At 41.9% G+C, this 23,045-nt stretch overlaps 1 protein-coding gene across 2 annotated transcripts; it reads right to left on the reverse strand.

Annotated features, from left to right (window-relative positions):
• Positions 1-10,005: 10,005 nt before the first annotated feature.
• Positions 10,006-15,458, reverse strand: LOC147887656 (uncharacterized). Of its 2 annotated transcripts, XM_087393207.1 has the most exons (6): positions 15,207-15,458; positions 14,531-14,630; positions 14,087-14,207; positions 13,399-13,997; positions 12,679-12,931; positions 10,006-12,454 (listed from the first exon to the last, which is right to left on the reverse strand). In XM_087393207.1, exons 2-6 carry the CDS (start codon positions 14,596-14,598, stop codon positions 10,457-10,459), a joined length of 3,039 nt encoding a protein of 1,012 aa, XP_087249333.1. In that variant the 5' UTR covers positions 14,599-14,630; positions 15,207-15,458; the 3' UTR covers positions 10,006-10,456. The 2 variants fall into 2 exon arrangements, with proteins under 2 accessions (XP_087249333.1, XP_087249331.1); XM_087393205.1 differs by having other exon boundaries at positions 14,531-15,458.
• Between the last annotated feature and the right edge of the window lie 7,587 nt (positions 15,459-23,045).

Below are 23,045 nucleotides of genomic sequence, written 5' to 3' on the forward strand. Positions count from 1 at the left end.
AGACATGTTTTTCTTACCTTCCAATGTGTCTCATTGTATAGTCTTGTCCACTCCATATGAGGGCAATCCAAATTGCAACAACTCAAATAGCCTTCACACCTACTTATTCAAACTATTCCATTGGAAAAGCCTTGTGAACTTGTAGATTATAGCGTCCAGATGTGGCCATCAAACTTTTGATCCACTCCAAACATTGTAGAAACATGAGGACAAGTTGGAAACTCAAACACAATGTAGCCATTGTAGTTTCTCAGCAACTCCTATACTTGCTCTATGGTTTCGGCACTCAATAAAGCACCATTCAAGTGGGAGCCTTTCAAGCAAGATAATCGCACTCATAGTGTCTTTTGATTTGGCAAAGGGTGTAGTGTCTTGTGCCGTGACTACAGTAAACATTGAACTAGACTTTGGCTGTATCTTGAATCTGAATTCTTCACCTTCTAGCTCTAGGGGTCGAATAATGATCCCAACATCTTGACGTCATGTCTCCTCTTGCAGAACAATGTCACCACCTTATAGACCAAAGAAATCATCGAGTTGCAACAGTGAAACCTCACAAATAGCAATGTCATATCTAATCTCCAAAGTCTGAGCACTATGATTGGTTACAAGGAAGGATGGCATTGCTAGATGAGCAAAGATCTAGCAAAAAAGAAAAAGAGCAAACAAGAAAGAGGGATGGAACTAAAAAGGGATAAAATGTATCAGTTTCACTAGAATATTGCAAACGGATATGGCGGCCACATAATGGTAGATTCTTGATTGAATTTGCTATCATCAAATGGTCACTACCAGGCATAGAAAGAAATTTCCATCCTCCACAATTATGTTTTAGTATGAGGTACGTGATGCATTGAAGGTACTATGGAGAATGTGTTGCATTTTATTAGTTGATTGTCCTCATTCTGGATACAAGTGGGACTTTTGAAGTGGATTCAACCTCATCATAAGACTAAAAGGGTCCACAATTGAATTTTGTCTTGGCCATTAGTGGCCCTTATTTTGCTCCTCACAAAAAGTAGATCATAAAAGGAGGATGCCATGTGGGGCGTTGGTAGCAGTTAATAAATCTAGACCCTAAAAATCACCACACCCTGGATCACAGTCCTATATGTTAGTAATCATTGTTACTGTTAAGCAGGTAGACATAGCTTGTATGGTCCAAATAGTTAGTATTACTTCTATGTAGTAATTAACACCATCCATCCAGGTAGTTAACATCTTAACAAGTAAGTCTGCTAACTAATAAACAAGTCAATAAGAAATTTGTTAATTATTTAGTTAGAATTAACTTGTTTACTAGTTAATAAGTTGGTAAGCACATTGATAACTTTCCAATTAAAGTCAAATATCTAGTTAGCATGTTGTTAGGTCATTAGTTAGAGTTAACTAATTTACAAGTTAACAAGCTAGTTAGCACATTGATGGCTCATTCGTTTGAGGCAAATAGTTCGTTTCAAGTTCTTAGTTAGTAAAAAGGGTAAGGTAAAGCATTAGCAAACGTTTAATTAGTGTTAGAAGATCTATGTTAGAGTGTTAGTTAATGTTAAAGCATTAACAAATGTTAAGTAAAAGAATCTATTAATTGTGTTAGCTCTCCCTCATTGCTATCTCTCATCCCCTTCTATCTCTACTCCATTGTAGAGGGTACTTGTCATGGCTAGTGTTTCTGTTGGGAAAACTATTATTGCTTATTTTGGTTTCGTGGTTATCTTTTTAAGATATGGACTCAAAAACTATATGTTTGGTGATTATTATATATTCTTGAGTTGCTTTCTTTCTTTTTAGAGTGCGGACTCGAATTCTGTGTTCTTCCTCCTTTGGCAATGCACTATAGGTTGAGTTTAATACAAATGTGAAGAGAGCAGGTTAGACATAGCTTGTATGGTCCAAATAGTTAGTATTACTTCTATGTAGTAATTAACACCATCCATCCAGGTAGTTAACATCTTAACAAGTAAGTCTGCTAACTAATAAACAAGTCAATAAAAAATTTGTTAATTATTTAGTTAGAATTAACTTGTTTACTAGTTAATAAGTTGGTAAGCACATTGATAACTTGCCAATTAAAGTCAAATATCTAGTTAGCATGTTGTTAGGTCATTAGTTAGAGTTAACTAATTTACAAGTTAACAAGCTAGTTAGCACATTGATAGCTCATTCGTTTGAGGCAAATAGTTCGTTTCAAGTTCTTAGTTAGTAAAAAGGGTAAGGTAAAGAGAGAATCAAAGCTATAGTTTGAGTGGAGGAGAGAGCGACTGCAGAGAAGGAGGTTGATGCAATTCAAAGAAAGATATCAGATCAAATGGGCATGGTAAGTGGAATCTTTCTTTGACAGGTACCCATAATGAATATATATTATGATAAGATTGAGCTTTCTTACCCTAGACTTAATGCGATGTAGGCCCTTAATTGTCTTGACTGACAGTTGGGAGATATTTGGAAGCTCTTTTCATTGAATTTTGAGGCAGTTGAAAAGGTTATTACACAAGATTAAGTTCATAGTACTGTCCCCATTAGAGTGGAGAAGAAACTTCAGTATATCTCTTTGTTGGAGGCAAGCTCAATCCTATGAAATATGTATTCTATGCCTACTTGTGATGTTCCCTATAAAGGGTGAGCTTACACTTATTGTTTACTTTGTTTTGTTATTCTGCATTTGGAGCGTTAGTTCTAGTAAATTTCTTTATTCTTATCTATTTGTATGTTGCAAATTAAGATGGTTAGCTAGTGGGTGTTTTTGGAAAAGATAGAGAATCACACAATTACAATACTTGAGGAGATTAATAATGTGGCCAATATTGGATGGCTTTTTACACTGCCTTTAGACTATCCTCTAAGTCAATACTATGATGATATTAAAATAGAGGGAGAAAGCATATGTTCACATCTCTCAAGATAAGGGAGTCCAACGAGTTGAGAGGTGTCAGAAAGTCTAATAATCTAGATATACTAAGAAGACAGAACATGATCAAGTAGCTCACAGAGTTATCATTAGGTAGAGACCTCATTCCTTCATTTTGCTCTTCTCCTTTTGTGTTCTTCTATCACTATCTTGTGCATGGACTTAAATAGTTTCTTTGTTTGTCAATGAATTAGATATCTCACCCACTTGAAGGGTGTGGGAAATTTAGATGACCTCCCTCAAAATTGCAAGGTTGGACAAAGATTTCCAATCCTGCTACATCAATGTCTCCTACATCTATGCATGGTCGTTCACAGTGGCAGCTGGCCAATTTCCCATGGTGGTTAGTGGCAATGTCCTCACATGTTAGCTTCATCTCTATATCAAACATTCAATCACCAAGAAGACCAATGAGCCACCCATGGATAATGACATTATGGGAAGGTCAAGATCACTGAAAAAGGACAAGAAATTTCATTTTGTTCTATGTTATACGCGAATCAGAAGAAGTATAGAGTTACGAAAAGTACACTCTTATGGTGTTAGTATTTACTTTTTTTGCCTCTTGGTAGTGATGTATGGAGCACACACCATCTTCGCCACCCAAGGATTTGGATCTTGATTTTCATTAGATTTGTTTCAATTGCTTTTCCATGGATTCTTCTTGGGGCGCCAACTCCCTTTAATAATACCTATCAAAATCTTGAGTATGAGATGAATTTAACAATATGACATGAATAGAAATTAGTCAAATTAGCATGATTGTGTTCTACACTAAAAGAGGTTCAAATATGTCTTTACACCTTGAAATTTAGGTCACATGAAAAAGTTACATTAGTTTGAAATGACATGGGTTTTCATATTTTAGTGTATTTTTTACAAAAGACTCCCCCCCTTGGGCCTCAAATATTATGAAAAATATGTACAAATCTTAAAATCTTGCATATTTTTCAAGGTATATACTCATGAAATTTTCACGTTTTTCCCTTGCATATTTGAAAATTTTTCCCTCAAATATTACGAAAAATATGTAAAAATCCTAAAATCTTGCATATTATATTTTTCAAGGTATATACCCATGACATTTTCATGTTTTTCCCTTGCATATTTGAAAATTTTGAAGGAAATCCATGCATATTCTATATGGACCTTGTCCCCCCATACCCTGGATTTTGGACGAAGGTCGTAACATAATACATATTGAGTTAGTGCCCTCAGGGATTCTTGTGAATATTCAATGAGATTTATGATTTGTTTTTCAAGAAGATAAAAAGATAGTCAAAGTTGTCATGCCATTTGTCTTCTATTCGCTAACCCTTGCCACCATTCTTTGGGTCATGGAGGGTCGACCACATATGGATGCACCATAGGAGATTATATCCTTATGGGTCAAGACTTTGCACATGGGAAAAAACATGACATGTATGCTAAGATACATGACTTCTTTTTGCTAGCGTCTGACCCTACAGCAAAGTATAAGAGGGAGGGGAGAACTGTTAAATGGGCTATAAATTCTATTTTCCTAGACTTTCCTACTAGAGAGGAGTTAGGTGTCCATTCTCTTCTTCCTTCTTGGAACTTGCTTTTGGAGGACCATGTTAAGTATGGTTTGGCCAAAACTGCTGCTAGCTTGGGAGACAGTGGATGGCTTGCTATGCTACGTCCCATTGCAGGTATGTGAGATATGTTACTTAATAATGTTGTGTTTGATGTTTTAAACTACTATAATACATTGGCAGGCCCGTGCTTGACCTGGATGGAGAGTCCAAGACCTTCGGGTGGTGAGGCGAGTGGTGGTTCTAGACAAGAATGAGTATGGCTTCATCAAGCATCATGGGGAGACCATGCCGGTATGTGAATATTATTTGCAAAAAAAAAAAAATCAAAAGTTATTTGTGTTCCATGAATTGTTTGTTTCTTGTGTAGCTTTCTACTTCTATGTGGGTGTTTGCATGTTGTAATGGAGCCACTTCGCCCATCTAAGTGGTGGCCAAGAGCTGCTCTTTCTTTCATAAGCATTGGGTCTAAGTAAGTGACGACATGCTCACCAAACTCATGGACACCCTTCTTCCAATGCAGCATTTCAAGGTGCTGGGGGTGCTCTAGAGCACTCTTGTCTATTCATTTTTATGGTTTGAGTTTGTTTGTGTTCTAAGAGATCTAGTTCTGGAGATGGGTTTTGGCACAGGCCCTCTCATGAGGTCATGCTAGGCTACTGGTAGAACTTGTTACTCGTTCAAATATGGATGCACTCATGGTAGATCCACATGTGTTGCCACTAGTGTAGGCATACATTGGCAAGAGATCTAGTAGGGATGACAAAGATGTTGGGGAGGATGATTATTTAGTGAATCCCACTTCTAATCCCTTCGATGACTAGTGAGACAATTTACTTCCATTTTGTTGTACTTTGCACATTGGCTGCAAACACACTATATTTGTGTTTGATTGCATATGGATATTGCTTTTTTGTCCTTAGACCCAAATCTTTGATTTTATTTCTGACTATGGAATACGAGAGTGGTTAGCTTAACAAAATTATTTTCTTTGTCATTGTGTTCTCCCCTTCCAAATTTGAAGTTATTCCTATTTGAATTTTGTCGCTTATAGTGTTTTTCCTTTGTATGTTGAAGGAATGGCTAGGGCCATGCTGTGAGACTAGCAATATGATCAATAGAGCAAGGAGCACTCACACCATTGTAATGTTATTCTTGATGATGAGTGCAAAGACTGTTGAAATATTTAGTTCATAGAATATTGAGGTAGAAAATTATTCCCTAATCTCATATTGATTTGATTTTATTCATCGTGAGGATCTACCTCTACATGGAAGATTTTAAGTAAATGAAAAGGAGAAATGATCATGTTATGTGATTTGAAGGCAAGGCATTGAATATATGTAATGCTCTTTCCAATGTGTTAAAAGCTACTTTGAATTTTCCAAAGCAATAGCACTTCACTACATTAACTTTGAAAAGTTATAGAGTTATAATCTAAGAGTGTATACAACAAATTTTGAGTGAAGGGAATGTAGCAATGTTCATGCTATATGATTTCAATGACATTTCTTATGTCAACCTTAGGTAAACTCCAAGAGTACCAAGTACCCTAATGATTGTTGGACAATTATATTTCTAAGTGCACCCTAATGATTGTTGTTGATAAATAAATAAATATATAAATATATATATGATTTATTTATTTATTTATCAATGTATGGGTGGACATATGGCTCAACTTTATTTATATTCCTATTTGTTTTGGACCATGGAGGTTAATTAACCTATGTTTATTCAATCCAACCTACGTTTGTCCATGGATTGACTGATTTATTTGGGTTAATTAATTTATTTTAAGCTATGTCTAAGAAGAGTGCACATTATTTAAGAGGGTAGGATTAGAACCCACAATCTTGTCTTTCCCACATGTGGGCCCTACCACTAAGCTATAGAGTTGAGGAGCATACCTAGTGCTAGCTAAAATATTATAAATGGTCCCTCTTCCCCCCTCCCCTTTAGTACTTGCCTTCTTCTTTAAAGCCCCCTTCAACAAATGGTCCCCCTCCCCATTAGTACTTGGCTTCTTCTTTAATGCCCCCTTCTTAAGTGGTCCCTCTTAATTGAAACTGCTCCCTCCCCCTTTATCCCTTAGATCATGCCCTTTCACCCCTTTCTCTTCCCAACAACTAACTAATGGGAATTTCCCATTTTTCAATGTATGGGGGGACAAACTGGTAGCTATATATTCCTTAATTAGCTCCTCTATTCACCTCCTCACCAAATTCAATTAATTAGCTCGCGCGGCCATACCTTAATTGATGAAAATTAATCTTAATCAATCAACCTATGTCTCTCACGGATTCTCCCTGCCACTGTACCCTCCGCCTCTCCTACATCGACCTACATCTCTGTCTCCCCACCACTCTGGCTCTCCACCTCTGCCCAATACGCCTTGCTTCCTCGTCAAGATCGGATTGTTCCATTCTCAAAGCATTCATCCACCTCCTCCTCTCCGTTGGGTTAACATAACAGTGAATGCTGCGCAATAGGTTGCCATAGCCAGCTGTAATCAGAGCTTCAATCCGCCATAACCAGAAGATCTGAATGAACTGCCTAACTTTGCCATAGCAGTTGCTCTGGGCAACTGCTCTCCACCTCTACTCTTCCCCTGGCTCTCCCCTCCACCTTTGCCCTCTGCCTCTCTTTGCCCAGCCACCTCCCCTCTATACAGTAGATCGCAGGGCAATCGAGAAGATTCTCGATTTTGCCACCGCTATGATTAATTTGCTCTGTCTCTGCTTCTAGATTTTGCCACCGCCACGAACTCGCACCGTCCGCTTATGTAAATCACACTTTATGTCATATTAATTAACGATAAGACTTAGGTTCATCACACATTTGCCCGCCGAAACAAATTAATTAATACCCGAAAATTCAATCTGGGGCACCTATTCTGTAGGCATTTTTCTGTTCATTTTCTACGGTTTTCTTTCTTATATCTTCGTAGTATATTTGTCACAGTGTAGGTCAGGCATCTTCATCACTTGTGTAGTAGTATTTGTGCTAGGACTCCAGTTAGTAGATTAGCAATTGCCCAAGAACTTTTAAGTTCTTCAGTAGAAAAACAATGGCAACTATAGTTTTACAGGAAGTTACTCAAAAACATTTCTCGAACTCTAGGCTCACGCGAACACGGTCACTCAATTATTCAACTACTCCTTATTGTTGGGAGGACTAAAGTATTTCGTTACATCAAGTGTCATTACAATCATAGACACTAAGTAAAGCCCTCAAATAAGACTTAGAACTAGGTGAATTCAATTGGTAAAATTGCTAACATCCCTCAAATAGCAGAAGCCAAAGTAGCCCTCAAATAAGACTTAGAACTAGGTGAATTCAATTGGTAAAATTGCTAACATCCCTCAAATAGCAGAACCAACTTTGGCTTGCAACCATTCATATTAATATTTTTAATGGGATAGGATCAAACTCTGATGCGCACATCGGTAGGTTTAGCTCAAGATCTTTCTGGCCACTTTGGATAGTGACTAGTATGCCCAACTTGGGGCAAGAACCTTTGCAACCTAGGATGCTCTAAGGGCATTCTTTCTTAGAATCTTTTCAACCTCTCTGATATGTTAATAGGGTCAAACAAGAATTATTCCGGCTTACAGTGATGCCTTATGAATCTACACACACGTATACTAATAGAGTGAATAGAGTGAAGAGGCTCATTGGTAAGAAGCCAACACCAATAGCTCAAGATGAGCAAGCAAGTTGGCTTGTGCAAGAGGCTCATTGGTAAGAAGCCAACACCAATAGCTCAAGACGAGCCTTATTACCGTTGTAATACTGCTTTAGGGGCATTAATTTCTGTACACAGGCATCCGGATTCTTTGGATGACCGTGGGCTGAGTAGGGGAGACATAAAAGAATTTTTTTTGAGAGCATACTGCTCCGTTGTATCAATTGAGCAAGAGCGAGAGAGAGAGAGAGAGATCAGTCGTATTAGATGCTCTGTTGTATCAGTTGTGTGTGTGGGGGGGGGGAGGGGCGGGGAGAGAGAGAGAGAGATCAAGAATTGAATGAAATGAGCAGATGATTGTTACATGTTTTTAGAACGATCCGACATCAGACAACTCTGAAACGAAGCAGACCCAACACTTTGAAAGCATGATAGCCAAAAGAACTTGGATGGATTCATGTCTGCTCATGACAAGCGCTCTCACCGTCGGAAGGAATAACTTGCGCTCCTATCCGGTTCAGCTCTGACACAGGCGGTCGTGTTTCATCCCTAAATGATTCCACTGAGGATTCTTCGACCTCCTCTCTGTGTTTCACTTCGACTTCATCCATAGCAATATCGTTTCAACCACCCATCCCTTCCCCAATACAACTTCATCATTACGTTCCCCATCATCGCCAACTTACCCAGCCTCAACAAGCCGCCATGATGGTCAAGGATCCTACGCTTTATGGGCGGTCATCAAATGATGTAATGCCCATGTTACTCTTTTTGAAAGCGCCAATGCTTCGGCTGTCACGCAAGCTGATCAAACTTTGAAGAAGGCAATCTTTGTTCCGATGCTTCAGAAGGAGTATGGCAACGCACACTTTGCCATTTAAGATCCCTACACGATGCATTTTTTCCAAGGTACCGAATGGGAAAGATGGTAGTCCATGTTTTGTTAAATGGACAAGAAAGATCTCGCAATAATGAATATGCGGCCAATTTTTGACGTCTTTTATGACGATTAAGACAAGCAGATCAACCTGATCCTGAGGTGTTGAATTCCTCTTTTGTTCATGGTCTCTCTAGAAATCTTAAACATTCCGTCGCATCTACTGACATCACAAACCTCACTCTGGAGCAACTGGTGGAAGCTGCAATTTGAGCAGAACAAGAGTTGGTCCAAAAGGCCAAGCATTCTCACAAGCCAAAGTCAAAGCAACTTGAAACCACTGACGAAGCAGATTCCTCTAATTTGAATGACTCTGATTTTGAAGACAGAGAGGACAAGTGCCGTGAAGGGAGAAGGGAGAGAAAAATTTTTGAGAAGATGGCTCTAGAGGGGTGTCTCGCTAAAGCTCAAATCTCCAAAGATGGTACGGGAGGCAAGCAGCATCTCCAACCAAATGTCTGGTGTAATCGATGCCAGAATCATGGCCGTGTGGCTAAAGAATGTGGTCTTAATGAACTTTGGTGTGTCATCTGCTGGTCGGGAATGCACGCCACAAAGGCTTGTTGGTACAATGCTAGCCATGCGCCACAAACGCCTTTTGGATGCACAGTTGCAATTGCCGCCCCCTGTAGCTCGATTTGAGCATGCGTGCTGACCATACCGACGTCCTACCAATAGCGGCATGCTGAATGGCCAGTCAGCGCCTCAACCAATCGTCATGCGGCTGCCTGCTGCCATGATCTCTGCTGTGTTCCAACTCTATGGCTTCCTCCCTGCATATATGGAGAGAGAGAGAGAGAGAGAGAGAGAGAGAGAGTACACGGCAACAAACCTAACTCCACAAGGATGATACTTCGACCACATGACATGCTAAGAACACATCCCTGACAAACCAGGAAACAAGTACGTATACCGGGAGCACAACTTGACTATTAAGAGGACAGGCACTTGGTGTTACAATCTAACAACACAGAGGACTTGAAGATTGGCCATGAGCAAAAATAATGTGGTTTATCATGAGGGGCAGCTCTCAGTACTCTGCTATGCCCAGGGATTATTGATATGCTAATCAACGACCAATCTTTACAATAAAGAATTGCACACACTGCTAAGAGTACAGTTCCGCCACAGCCAGTTGATTGATGGCATAGTATGGATTTCCAATCACCTGTGCCTGGCCAATTGCCCCTTCCAATACTTCTGCTTGGCCAATTGCTCCCACCACCATGGCATGGACTATCAATCACCTTTTATTGGCCAGTTTCTTCCCAGCATAGCATAAGGTTCTGCAATCATCTGTGCGGATTAAGTTTATTGTAAATTGCATCATCCCAAATCATCTGGAGGCTGACTTGATTGCAGCTTTTCCATTACCTGTGTTGTCTGCCATCTTGTGGCCGGTACACATTGCTGTTGTAGGAACCCTGTGAGTAGTTCCTTGCATATCCTGCAGCTCCTTCTGCTGCCGCAGCTCTTCCTCCCAGGTCAGGCATGACAGGCTTCAAACCTCTGACATTGGTGTATGGGTAGTGTGTGGTAGCATCCATATACAAGGTAGGTGAGGTTGAGTATCCAGGAGAAGGGGGAGGAGGTTGAGTGTAGAAACCATCCCTTCCATCATACCCACTCCTGTAAGCAGCATCCAGACCAGCCAGTACTGTGGCTGGTCCATCAGAGGTCTGAACCTGGTGCTTTGCTATCTGCAGAGCCCTCAATACCCCCATTACCCTGTCGTAACTACTGTCTACAGACTTGCGATGGCTCTGGATGCCCGTTTCTTGTTGATAAACATGGCTACCAAATCCATATCCCCACGGGACAGAATGCTCTGGAATGGCATTCCTGCTGGCTGGATAAGGTGTGTTTTCAAAATTCATACCTTCTCGGTTGGCAGATGCATATTGTGGTTGTTGCATTGGGTACATTGGGAAGCCATGCAGGTTTTTGGGTCGCCCAGCTTGCTCCTTGGAAGCTTCTTGAGCCCTCATTCTTCGTTTAAATACCTCTTCCCAGGGAGAATCCCTTGTCAGATTGTCTGAAGAAGTATGGCTGGAATTGCCATCTGTCAGACCATTTTCAAATCCCCATGACGCTTGTGACCTTGTTCTTTGATTTGTACCTTCCATCTGTGCAGCCTTATCTTCTCTCAGAATATCACCTTCGAGACCATGCTGATTTGAGACTATCCTAGATCCCTGTACATTCAGGTCACCAAAACCGTCCTCGCCCACTTGCTGGCTGATGTCAGGTGTCCCAAAAGCAACAGATTTTCCAGGAGCAATTGTTCTCTCTTGATCCCAATCTATTGGTTCTCTAGCAGCTTTTGGCCTGAAACCAAATTTTCTATGGGAAACAGACCTGGCCTCACCCATTGGAAAACCCATACCAACCATGTGTGCCTGGTCACTGATAGGAGCTTCAACCTCACCTGATCTTCTGTTATGGTTTTCAATCATCCTCTCTGCAGTGAGACCTGTACTATGATCGTCTATGGCTCCATTCCCCTTGTGTGAGGCAAAAGACCCTACCTGTTCCCTTGGCCTAGCATTGTACCCCTCCATCAAGTTTCTCACTTGATTCTGTGCGTATGAATGGGGAACATCTAAGCGTTGATGAGAGCTGCTGGTGACATGCTCAGTGGGCATATTTAAATTTTGGACTGAGGAAGCCGGGTAAACATTGAATTTGAAACTGTGAGAGAACTCTTTATTATAAAGACCTGGTTTTCCAACTTCGGCATATCTCACAGCAGTGTGACTCATTTGCTTTTCTCCGCTTTGAATGTCCGTGACTGTAGTGCTCTCTGGGTTTTTAGGCACTACTTCCTTCAGAACTCCAGATGATGCCTCAGTTAAACATTGCTTCTCTTTGGAACTGCCGTGGTTTTCTTGTATCACTTCCATGTCAGTTGTTTGAAAACACTGTTCCTCATTTGAGTTTACTGCATCATTAAGAGCATGCTCACCAATTGTTTCCTGGCTATTAGTTTCCTTGGAAGCCGCATGCTGTGTTTTCTCTACTAAACCCTCACTTGATGCTGCCATACCTTGCATAAAAAAAGGGCCCATGTCACCTTGCACAGCATCAGATGTACGTGAAGCCTCAGCAATAGCATTCAAAACCAGTTTATTGTCTCCACTTTCTAGTCTGTTTGAATCTTCTGCCTGCGATGGAGTCAAAACATCACCCTTCAAGGAGGTAGCTTTGTCATAACCATCATCTTCTATAGGTTGGCTTGACAGTATCTCACCAGCTCCAATTAACTTGGCAGCCTCTTCCTTTGACCATGCTTCTTCCTGTGTACTCTGCTCAGCTGTGATACGTGGCGTGTTTCTCTCCTCGTTAGAGCTTTTGTGCAAAGATGCATCCTGCAATTACAGATATGCTTGTCAGGATTACTCATATGAAACAAAGATAGAGTAGGATGTGCATGATCAAAATTGAAACTCTACTAGGCATTCATCTCCCTATCAGACAGCTCAATGATCATGAGATAGCTCTAAGCAGAGTATTGTATGATCTCTTTTCTTCCAATGAAAACTGTGATGTCAATCTGGGTGAGAAGTGAAATTTCTAAAGAATTGACCATCACCTGGCCACCATTATTGCTGATTAAAGAGTTCTGCTCCCTGAACTTCTCCTCCCATGCCCTTTGTGCGTTCTCCTCTGCTTGAAACTGCTCAATAAGCTCTGCCTGGCGTTCAAGTACCCTCTCCACCTCTGTATCTCTTTCTTCGGCGCATTGGAGACCCTCTTTCATATCTTCTGGGTCACCACTCTTTCGTTGCATATCCTCAGACTCCTGAGTCTGCCCAAGCCCGTCTTCAGAATTTGCATCATGTACCCTACAGAAAAGGTCATCAATGAGCTTACATTTTTGTCTTATGGGGCTTATACCAACAAAGGCTGGAGTGTGATCAACAATAATAATTTTTCGATTTAATCCCACGAGGGAGCAATAAAGCAGTCGGAATCTCCTTTTGGTAGGTCCACAAATTCAAACAAATTAAAGAGGAACTAGAAATCATAGACACCACTCCAGACGAAAATGTGGACAAATAGTTTTCTTACTCATCACTTGTCACACTAAGATGCAACTAGAGGCCTCTCACACACACATATCACTAGACTACACCTAAGATGCAGCTAGAGGTCTCCCAACGGAGAGTATGAGACGAGAGACCTCCTTAATTAAGATTGTAACGTTGCTTTTGGGTCCCATTGACCATGTTTGGACTCCGTAATCATTATCACACCATCTCTCTCTCTCTCTCTCTCTCATGCCAGACGTTACATTATGGTGTAATTTCACCTGTTTTCTTTTCTTCTAATCTGGCGAACTGACTTCCCAACCCATCTTTTATGAGGTGATTCTCCATCAGCTGATACTGAAGCAACTGACTTTTGAGAAAAAGTCCTTCCAAACCGCTCTGTACTATGTCCTCGTTCCTTGTCTTGCTGTCGTTTCAACCCTCTGCGCCTGTCCCATGCTAAAATTCCCTTTTCTCTCCCTATTAGCTCAATGTCATCATCATTAATGCTACCTTCAGGCCCATCATCAAAATGCAGCTGACTAGAAGAATCCTGCCTATCATATTTACTGCCCATGGAAGAGCCTTCCTTCTCTTCAAGGGGATCAGTTGGTAAAAAGCCTTCCCTGAAAGTCTCCTCGTAATCCAAGAGATCTTCAATATCATCACTCCTAGATCTGGAAGCCACAGCAGCATGACTACTTTCTTTCAAGCCTCCAGTACTTTTACCAGAATAACTTTCTCCGCAGTTCGAGACAAAAAAATGACCATACTCTGCTATAAGCTCTGCCCTGTACTTGGAGAGAACTTCAAGTCTAACAGACTCCAACTTTTTCCGAAGCTGGATCTCAGATTCTAGTTGATGCTCAAGCTCCAATACCTGATATGAACATTTAAATTGAGTTAATGCTCACTGTCTTTGAACTTTCAGAAATTAAAGCTAACGTAGCCACTGTATTAAAAACCAACCTTCTTTGCCAACTGTTCTGTCCTTTGCCGTGCAGCTTTAGATACTGAACGCTCAGACAGCAAACGGGCACGGAGAAACTCAATAGTCATTGCTGCAGAGTCTTCACCTAAAGGAGCACTTCTGCATGATCCGAATAACAATTACATTTCAGGCATGAAGACCAGCGTACATTGTGCATGTTTGTAATCGGCATCCTATCTGCTGATAGGAGCAAACAAGAAAGCAATCTCATCTCACTTAAAAGGCTAGTGCCAGTGTCTGGACTGAAGGTTCCCGAAAAGGGTGACAATGATGAAAATCAGCACCGCATGTGAGAGAGATTCGGTCCGAAGTAAAACTTGAGTCTTTTTGTAAGTGAGAGCAAAACAAGCACTGACGAGGAAGAAAGAAGAACAGCGCAGCAGGATAACAAAAAGGAAGAAGCACTCAACTACGACTGTTACCTGTCAAGAGCCGACGTACTGAAGCTGCGATCAATAGTTGGTTGGGGGGCTTGTATATTCTCATCCATAGGTCCTGTGATTGTAATGTCTGGAGACTGTCCTGGTGAAATGGAGTCAAGAGTATTCTTGAAAGGCTTGTAAAACGTGATAATCTCAATCTCATGGATACAATAACAACACGGCTCCTAAATAACCCTTCTCGCATCAATATCAATACAAGAGAAGTGCAGCAGACGTTTGATCTCTCTGGGCATCAAAGCAAGGGAGGACATAGGAATGGACAAAGTGAGCACTGCGAGCAGATGAGCTCGGAGCTAAAAGCAGGAGACGATATGGAGGCGAGTTCTTCGAAGAGCTGAGATTGGATCTAAAGATTCGTGCGCTCAGGAATGATAGAAAAGGCGATGGGAAATGCCTGCTTTCTGAGTCGTCCTATCTCGATAACAGCTTCAGTTGATAAAATCTTCGGAGTTCCCGCAATGCGGTAGCAGTCAAACCTTCACAGAGTTCGAAATTGCGGTGGAGGCAGACGATCTTGGAATTCAAAATCGTGGCTGACCTTTTCAAGCCAGTTCGGATTGAGGAACGTTATAGGCTCGTACGTTGACGGAAGTTGTGCGTTACGGAGCTAGCTACCTTCTTCCTTGATCGATGGGCTCGAGACAGAAACACTTACTGCTTGCTCGCCAAAGGGCTCCGCAATCAAGCGATGCTTCTCAGACCATCGCCGACTCGAGGACCCAAAACCGGCAGCTTCTTCTTCCCTCAGCACTCATCCCATCGTCTTTCCGTCATCACAGTCTACCGCTGCATTGAAGCACTCGCAGCTCGCAGACGCCATCGATCCTTAGCAGAAATTTCTGCAATGTCGACTTCCGTCCATCATCCAAGAAGCTTACCTCGCCAGGGATGCTGACCTCGCCCTCCCGCCCCCAGCATTCCTCTGCTTCACAAGGTCTCTCTCGCTCGCTCGCTATCTCTCTCGCTCTCCCTCCCGCATTCCTCTGCTTCAAATCCTCCCCCGTCAGCACGCTGAGCTCGAAAGGGCACGGACTTACGACCCTCATGCGCAAAAGAGTCCCAGGCATGCGGTAAGCATGATTCAGCCAATGCAGGCCAAGCTACAGACACGCACGGAGAAGGTCCCCCCGCTTACTATTTCGGAGCGAGGCGAGGGGAGCAGCGCCCAGGAAAAGCAGAGGACGACCGCGTGTGCAAATTCCTGCTTGCTGCAACTGCTCTTCTCCTTCTTCTTCTTCTTCTTCGTCGTCTCCCTTCACCTCGCCGGCCCTCCCTCCTTCGCCCCTGCTTCCTCTGGCCTCTGATTCCTCGCCTTTCGCATCTTCGTCGATCTGCAGGGCTTCCAGCTCGCAGCTGCCCTGATCCGAGGTTTGTGGGGACCTTATCTCAAGAAGACCGTCGGTGCCCCCTACCTCTTTCCCTTCCCTCCGTTACCGCCACCCGTTATGCGTACCCGCTGGATTCTTTTGTCTGCTTCGCCTTTCCTTCCGACGTGCTCGATTCCAATCTCACGGACCGCACTAACAATCGCGACTTCTAGCCGGCACTGTCTCTGTCCATCTCCCTCTCCCTCTTCGGCTCCCCCCCGCCCCACTTTAGCTAAGATAGCTCGATGCCTTTGATCGTTCCACTTTCCTTCCCTTGCCTTGGTTCCTGCCTGTCCAGTTCTTCCCCCTTTGCACAAAAAGCAATAGCTCCGCACCTGGCCGCTGTCTTCTTGCCACCTTACAAACAGGGAAAGCTTTGTGGAGCTTCTATAGCGAAAGTAGGCGGCAATTGGCTGAAAACAGGAGCTTTTAGGCACGACTGGAAACAGAGCAGCGAGAATTGGGATCCTGAGGGAATCGGCCTTGCGATGAAGTAAAGAAATTTCGCCATCGTTCGGATTGGTGCTGAGCTAGATAGATTCGATATGAGAGTGAGAGCGACGGTGTGTTTGCGGAAGAAGGAGCGTGTGTGTGTGTGTGAGAGAGAGAGAGAGAATTCTACTAAAAAAAAAAAGTGTGTGTGTGAGAGAGAGAGAGAGAGAATTTCTGCCGTCCATGATCCATCGATTTACTATTGAAAAGTATGCCCAAATTTCCCTGGTGTGTGTGCGAGAGAGAGGGACAGAGTGTGTGTATGTGTGTGTGGTTTTTGGCCGCTTCTATTGGATCTTTGGTTACACCCCTCCCCGACTTCACTCGTTTGCCTTATTCCTCGCCTGGGTCCGTTTTTGGTCATTATGGAGCATTTGGTTGCAGAGGACTCATCTATCATTTGGCTCTGGTTCCTTTGATCCATTTTATTTCTTTCGAGGATCCCTTCGTCAGTCACTCTACGATTGTATTCAACAGGGAGATCTGGATACTTTGGTCTTGGATGTTTTTTTCCACTGCTTTTGACTTTCAAAGGTTGACTCCATCACGGAGTTCACCTTATGTATTACATAGTCTTTGATAATTTAAGCTGTGGTTTTACAACAAAAAAAAAAAAGTGTGTATGTGTGTGGTTACCAAAAAAAAAAAAAAAACTGTGTGTGTGTTCTCACAAAAAAAAAGTGTGTATGTGCCCGCCCAAGCCCAGAGAAGGCCCATGGGCAGCGGTGTTTTCACACCGATATAAGAAAGGAGACTGACTTTTATTGTAATCAGCCCAAAAATCGCTTGGTGGTTGCGGTGGAGATTGTAATCCGTTAAAATGTCGCATGTCGAATGAGGCGACGTTTGTCTCGATCTTATTGGAATCACGAGCTCATACAGCTTTTCACTGGCTGTGCCTACACTTACCTGCCTGTGCTGTCCGATTTGCAACCGTCAGGCACGGTTTGGCCTTCCGTTTTCCATCCTTTTGCCACATCTGCTACTGTAGGTTGCCAAAAGGGCGTACAAAAGGGCTCATGTGCTCAGGGTGAGAGGGTTTTCACAAAAATAAAAGTGTGTGTGAGAGAGAATTTATGCACTTCATCCCTTTGGGTAGGGTTCAGTCGAGAAAGAGGCCGCCTCAAACAAACTGAGGTGGAAAAAAATTATTCAACCAGAGGTCCATGTTACGAAAGGAATTCCCTTGCAGCCTCATGAGCCTGGAATGGGACATGGCCATCCCCTTTTTAAGAAGATGAAATTGATAAGGTTTAGATGGGGAGGATATTCAATGTCAGAAGGGCTTCTCATCATCAAGTTGCCTACAGGGCTCATCAATACACCAGACCGGCAACCACCACCCTTACTGAAATGAATGCCTTTAATTCCCATCCATAACGTCGTTCTCAAGTCCTTTCCCTCACATACAGGAACCCCCTAGGCCAACCATAAGCTCTTGTTAGAACCACTATTGAACTCATGCTAAAGCTACTATAGAAGCTTTGAAAGCCAGCGCCTCCAGCATTTGAAGCGATGGGCATGTTGAAGTACCTTTTTGGGAGGAGGTGCCACAGACACATGATTAGTTAATACTCTTTGCTCACTTTTGATCGTGCCTCTTAAGGAGTTTTTAAGGGGCTAGGAGAGGGATATCTACTCCATTAAGTTTTCACCTATCTCACACTCTTGCATTAAAGATAACCTCGTCACCACCCTTGCAATGCTTCAAGGTAGTGTAGCAATTGTGTGAGCTATGTTCGACTTGCATACTATGCACAATGGTTAGCCAAAGCTCGTGGCATGAATCTAACCCTCGTTGGTGAGGTTATTAAGTATAAAGCAACCCTAAGACAACGGTCAACCTTGCTAGCATGAAGGCCCTCCTAGGCACAATGTCACATTCTATGACCAAGTATCAATCTTCAATTTTCTTTTTTCTTTTCTATATCATGCATGACCAGAAGTGACAAGTTTCAATCACATGATTGTTTCACTTTGGCTCTTGACAAGTCAAGATTGCAATATTGAAATGAAAATACAAAATGCAAGTATCAACCTTGTGGAAGACCTTGCAAGCTCGGCATCATTAAGAACAGTAGATCCCCCAAGAAGGTGAGGGATGATCACATGGCATGCTCTTGTAGGATTGGCTCATTAAGAATAGTAGATCCCCCCCCAAGGTGACGATGATGACTCGTGACAATGTGAACAACAATTCATTTATTGTGCATTTGGTTAAGATGACACCCCAAGTTTGACTCCTATATCCATAGCCCTGACTTATAGTAAGGCCAAAACAAACACACGTGCACACATGCTTGCACTCAATAATGGCTATGGCTATGGCGATAACCCTTTTAGTGTCACTTACCCACAAACAACATGGAACTTCCACAAAGTAGATTGCTAGCATTACCTTTGGCCTAAAAGTAAATCCTATTGGCTCCATCCAAGGTAGAGGTTTTCCAACCACACATGTTCATATGAATGAGACTTGTCACATTCCATGTACAGTACTTTTTAAATCACTTTAGGTGGTGACCATCAACTTCAATTGTTTTCAATTAGAGAAATGATTTGGATATTTATTGGCCCATGGGACTCACGAGACATGAACTCTTCAAATTTTGGGTAACTAATTCCTACTTATGTCATGTTATGAAAAGGAGAGGAAAGGAAAAGTATAAGGACTACAGCACGATGCGCAATAAACAAAATAAGGATGAGAAGGCGAATGAGGGGGACATTCAAGAAGATGACCCATGGAATAAAGAAAGCTCAAGATGGCTCAGAATTGAATAAACAAGGGTTCTCTAAGGTCTTCACTTTTGCAAGATTTTATTTCTTTCTAAAAAGTAAACTCACTTTGGAAACCTCTCTTTAGTAGGAACTTTTAATAGCTTTTTCTAACAAAAAATCCTTATAGTTTTTTCTAACCAACAATTCTAAGACTAGCTATAGTTTAATCCTTATAGTTGCAACATAGGGTGCTCAATGGCTTGGGGTTCCACAATCAACAACATCCCTCTTGTACACACTTAACAAGTAGGGGGTTGAAAAGCCTTCTAGTTGTCATGCATCATTATCTATTTGCAACACATATGCTAAATGCCAAGCAACTGGCTCTTTACAATCAACAACACCACACTTTTACACGATGTACATGTAGCCCATGAATATATGTATAATAGCTAAGAGCATTGTCTATTTGTCATGTTTATCTTTACAATCTCTATGATCCATACTTCTTCAAAGCTGCCCCCTTTTGAAGGGGATGAACCAACTCTTCTCCCACACTAAGATGTGTTGAAGGCTCCTAATCACCATTGGTATAAAGATCTCATCCAAATTTCGCATCTACATCATTGCGTTTTTGCTACACTATAAAACTAGTGTTTTAAACAATATTTCGAGCCATGTACCCTCTAAGACCTTGTACATAGTAAAGTGTCTCCTCAAAATGTCGCGGTCTAGGTAACTAAAGAACCATTTCCACAAAAAGAAAAAATCATCTTGATCTAACCTAGCCCCTTATATATTACAAAATATGGTCATGTAAGTTAATGTACATTTTATATTTAATTAGGATTTCATCTTTATGGGAGGGACTAAGGATGTTCCCAAGTAATAATGGTGCTAAATGTGAACCATGATGGTTGCCCAAAAAGGGGCATTCCCAGGAAAAGGCAAGAAGATATTTAAAGACAAAAGGTTCCTTTTCATAAAAGGCCTACTCATCAACATGTGTCAAATATACAATTTGTTTTTGTATGCATTGAGTTTTAAATGATTATATGATTCTTTTCTTTAGACATATTAAGTGTTGACAAAGTCTTTAGAAGCTATGAAATGAGACTCAAAGTTAGAGATCTTCAAAGGCTACGCCACATGACTTAATCTTCCTCAATTACAAAAGTGTCATTCATGCACTAGCTTTTTTTTTAAAGCCAAGTATATTAGATAGACAAAAACGGGTTACAAAACTTGGTCTATGTATGGGCTAGCCGTCCTGGACCTGCACTGCGTACATCGATTAAATCATGAGGGGATGGATTCCTAATAGCGCATGACTGACAACAGGATCCTGGCACATAGTTAGCACACTAAAATCTCAAAGGTAGAGGGCCACCCCGACGCGAGCGCCATGCTCTTGAATCCTTTGGCAATCCAGTGCCTAAAGACTGAGCGATTCCTCATCCCAGATCGCAAGGAAAACCGTGGCTCTGATCAAGGGCCAAGACACAACTAGCGTGGAGGGAAGCTTACAAGGGTCACCCAAACATGCCGATCTCCACTGCGGGCGAATGGAGAATTTGAGCATTAGGCTTGATGCTAGAACTGCCTTTTCAACTTTGTACCAGACCTCCCTTACAATTGGGCACCCCCTGAAAAGGTGGCGCACGGTCTCAAGAGCTTCGTTGTAGAGGGGATACGTTTAGCCTGCAGTCTTCTGGCTATCTTCACCCTCACCGGAAGCCAATCGTTCATGCACTAGCTTTAGCAGTGCTTGTTGATAGCCATCAAGCGCTTCAAGCTGTATAGAGATGGATGAAAGTGATGTGAGAAATAAAAGGACACAACATTGATCGATTGATCTTTCAATGATTTCATTTTAACCATGTTAATGTAGCTACAAAGACAATATAATTACGTGTAAAAGTTATGCTATAGGACTTGAATACATAGGTTGGAAGATTTGCGCATCATATTTCCTCTTCCATTATTACAAACATGTCACCTTCACTAATATGCATTCTAAGCATTTATCATACATGAGATAGTCATTGTTATTATATAGGCATCCCTTGTAGCTTTAAAATTACATGAGATCTCTTTTTTACTATATAGGCACCCCTCGTATCTTTAAAATTACACGATGTCCCGACTCTCAAATCCCCTCAACTAAGACTAAGACCTTCATGAGGACAATCTATAACCCCTTTGAGGAGAAGTCGAGATAAGAGCTCAACCTTAAATGATGCAACAAACAATAAAGCAGCTTATATCTAGCTTATTTCATCAATACATGTTTAGATCTTCAAAATCAAAAGAGCCTCATGACAAATCAATTAGACAAGTTAGTTAGACTGTTAGTGCATTTATCCCTATTACCATGGTAATGACGATTTTTGAAATTGTTACAGCAACATAACTCTATAATTAGAAGGCCTTTGTTTCTTGGCTTGGAGGTTATGCCCATGATAGCCAGCCATGAGGGACCGTGTCCCCACTAGTAAAGGAATAGTAATGGGAGAACTAGTTGTCTTGTGATGAGATGTGATGTGAGACATGATGATGCGTGATACATGTGCACCATAATTTGTATGCTTGGTTAAGCAAGGGCTCATGAATTCAAGTTATTCTGCATGGTGAAACAGGATCCATGAACTCTCTATCTCTCTCTCTCTCTCCAAACACACACACACACGTGCGCACGCGCACGTGCACGCACATGCACATGTGCACACATACATGCACACGCACACGTACACATATGCACACATGCACACATGCACATGTGCACACGCACACACACACACACACACACACACATTCCTTTCGGCCCTTTTGCGCTTACACAATTAACTTTGTTTACCTTCTTGAGAAAGTTTTTTATGACCTTATCCTTGACCTCTCTTGGTAGTCCCTCTCTGTACTTTAAACATCCCTTAATTCCCTCTCTCCCAATTTTGTCTTATTTTTTGCCAAATTTTCTCCCTATTTTCTTCTTAAAAATTTCCTAATGTTTTCTATTTTGCCCATTTTCTATTCTTTTCGCCTAATTTTATTTATTTTCCTAATCTCCTAAGTCTCCCTATTTAATTCCTATTTCCCCCTATTTCTCCTAATTTTTTCTAAAATTTTCCAAATTTCCCTTCTTTCCTAATTTTCCCTAATTCTCCTCTCCCTAGTTTTTCCTATCACTCCCTATTTTTCTCTCTCCTCTATTATCCCTGATTTTTCTCCTAAATTTCCCTACCTTTTCTCCCCATTTCCCCTAATTTTTCTCTCCCCATTTTTCCATAATTTTTTCTCCTAATTTTCCCTAAATTTTCTCTTCTTATTTCTCCTTTTTTAAACCAACCTAACTATATTCCCTAACCTAACCTTATGCCTAACCATTCACTCCCCCCCCCCCCCGACTTGTCACCTCCCTCCCCCAACTACCTCTTACCCTTCCACCCCCGACTACCTCTTACCCTTCCGCCCCCGACTACCTCTTACCCTTCCTCTCTCGACTACCTCCTTCCTTCGCCGCTATTTAAACCACCTTTGCTCCCATACCAAATCTACTCCTTCGCATCCCATTGTTTAGTTCGTTTGTGTTTGCTTCGAGTTCGTCGCCCGTCCGGTTAGCTACCCGTTTGTTTTGCCACCCTTCCCGTTCGGTGTCCCTCATCGTACTCTCATTACTCCCTGCTCAACCTTCACCTCGACTACTCAGCAATGATTACCCCACTCTCCGCCTTCGTCTTTTATTCTCATAGGTCTCCACTTTATTTTTAAAGGTTTCACCTTTCATTTTGCCATGTGGGGTCTCTCTTTTACCCCCTTTTCGCCCCCCCCCCCCCCCCAACCCTCTCCTTGCAATTTCCATTCCTTACATGCCTTTTTACTAACCCCCCCCCCTCCCCCTCCCTCCAGTTCCTTTA

The sequence above is a fragment of the Dipteris shenzhenensis genome, chromosome 22 (genome assembly GCF_047967505.1).
Source record: "Dipteris shenzhenensis isolate YYH24624 ecotype China chromosome 22, Dip_SZ_1.0, whole genome shotgun sequence".
Classification (NCBI taxonomy): Eukaryota; Viridiplantae; Streptophyta; class Polypodiopsida; order Gleicheniales; family Dipteridaceae; genus Dipteris; species Dipteris shenzhenensis.

What these genes read in the sequence shown, in the direction of transcription:
- LOC147887656 (XM_087393207.1), bottom strand. Translation starts at nt 14,598, where the DNA reads ATGGATGAGAATATACAAGCCCCCCAACCAACTATTGATCGCAGCTTC. An exon ending in CAGAACAGTTGGCAAAGAAG is followed by an intron (nt 13,998 to 14,086) that starts GTTGGTTTTTAA and finishes TGTTCATATCAG; the next exon opens with GTATTGGAGCTTGAGCATCA. An exon ending in ATTAGAAGAAAAGAAAACAG is followed by an intron (nt 12,932 to 13,398) that starts GTGAAATTACAC and finishes CCTTTTCTGTAG; the next exon opens with GGTACATGATGCAAATTCTG.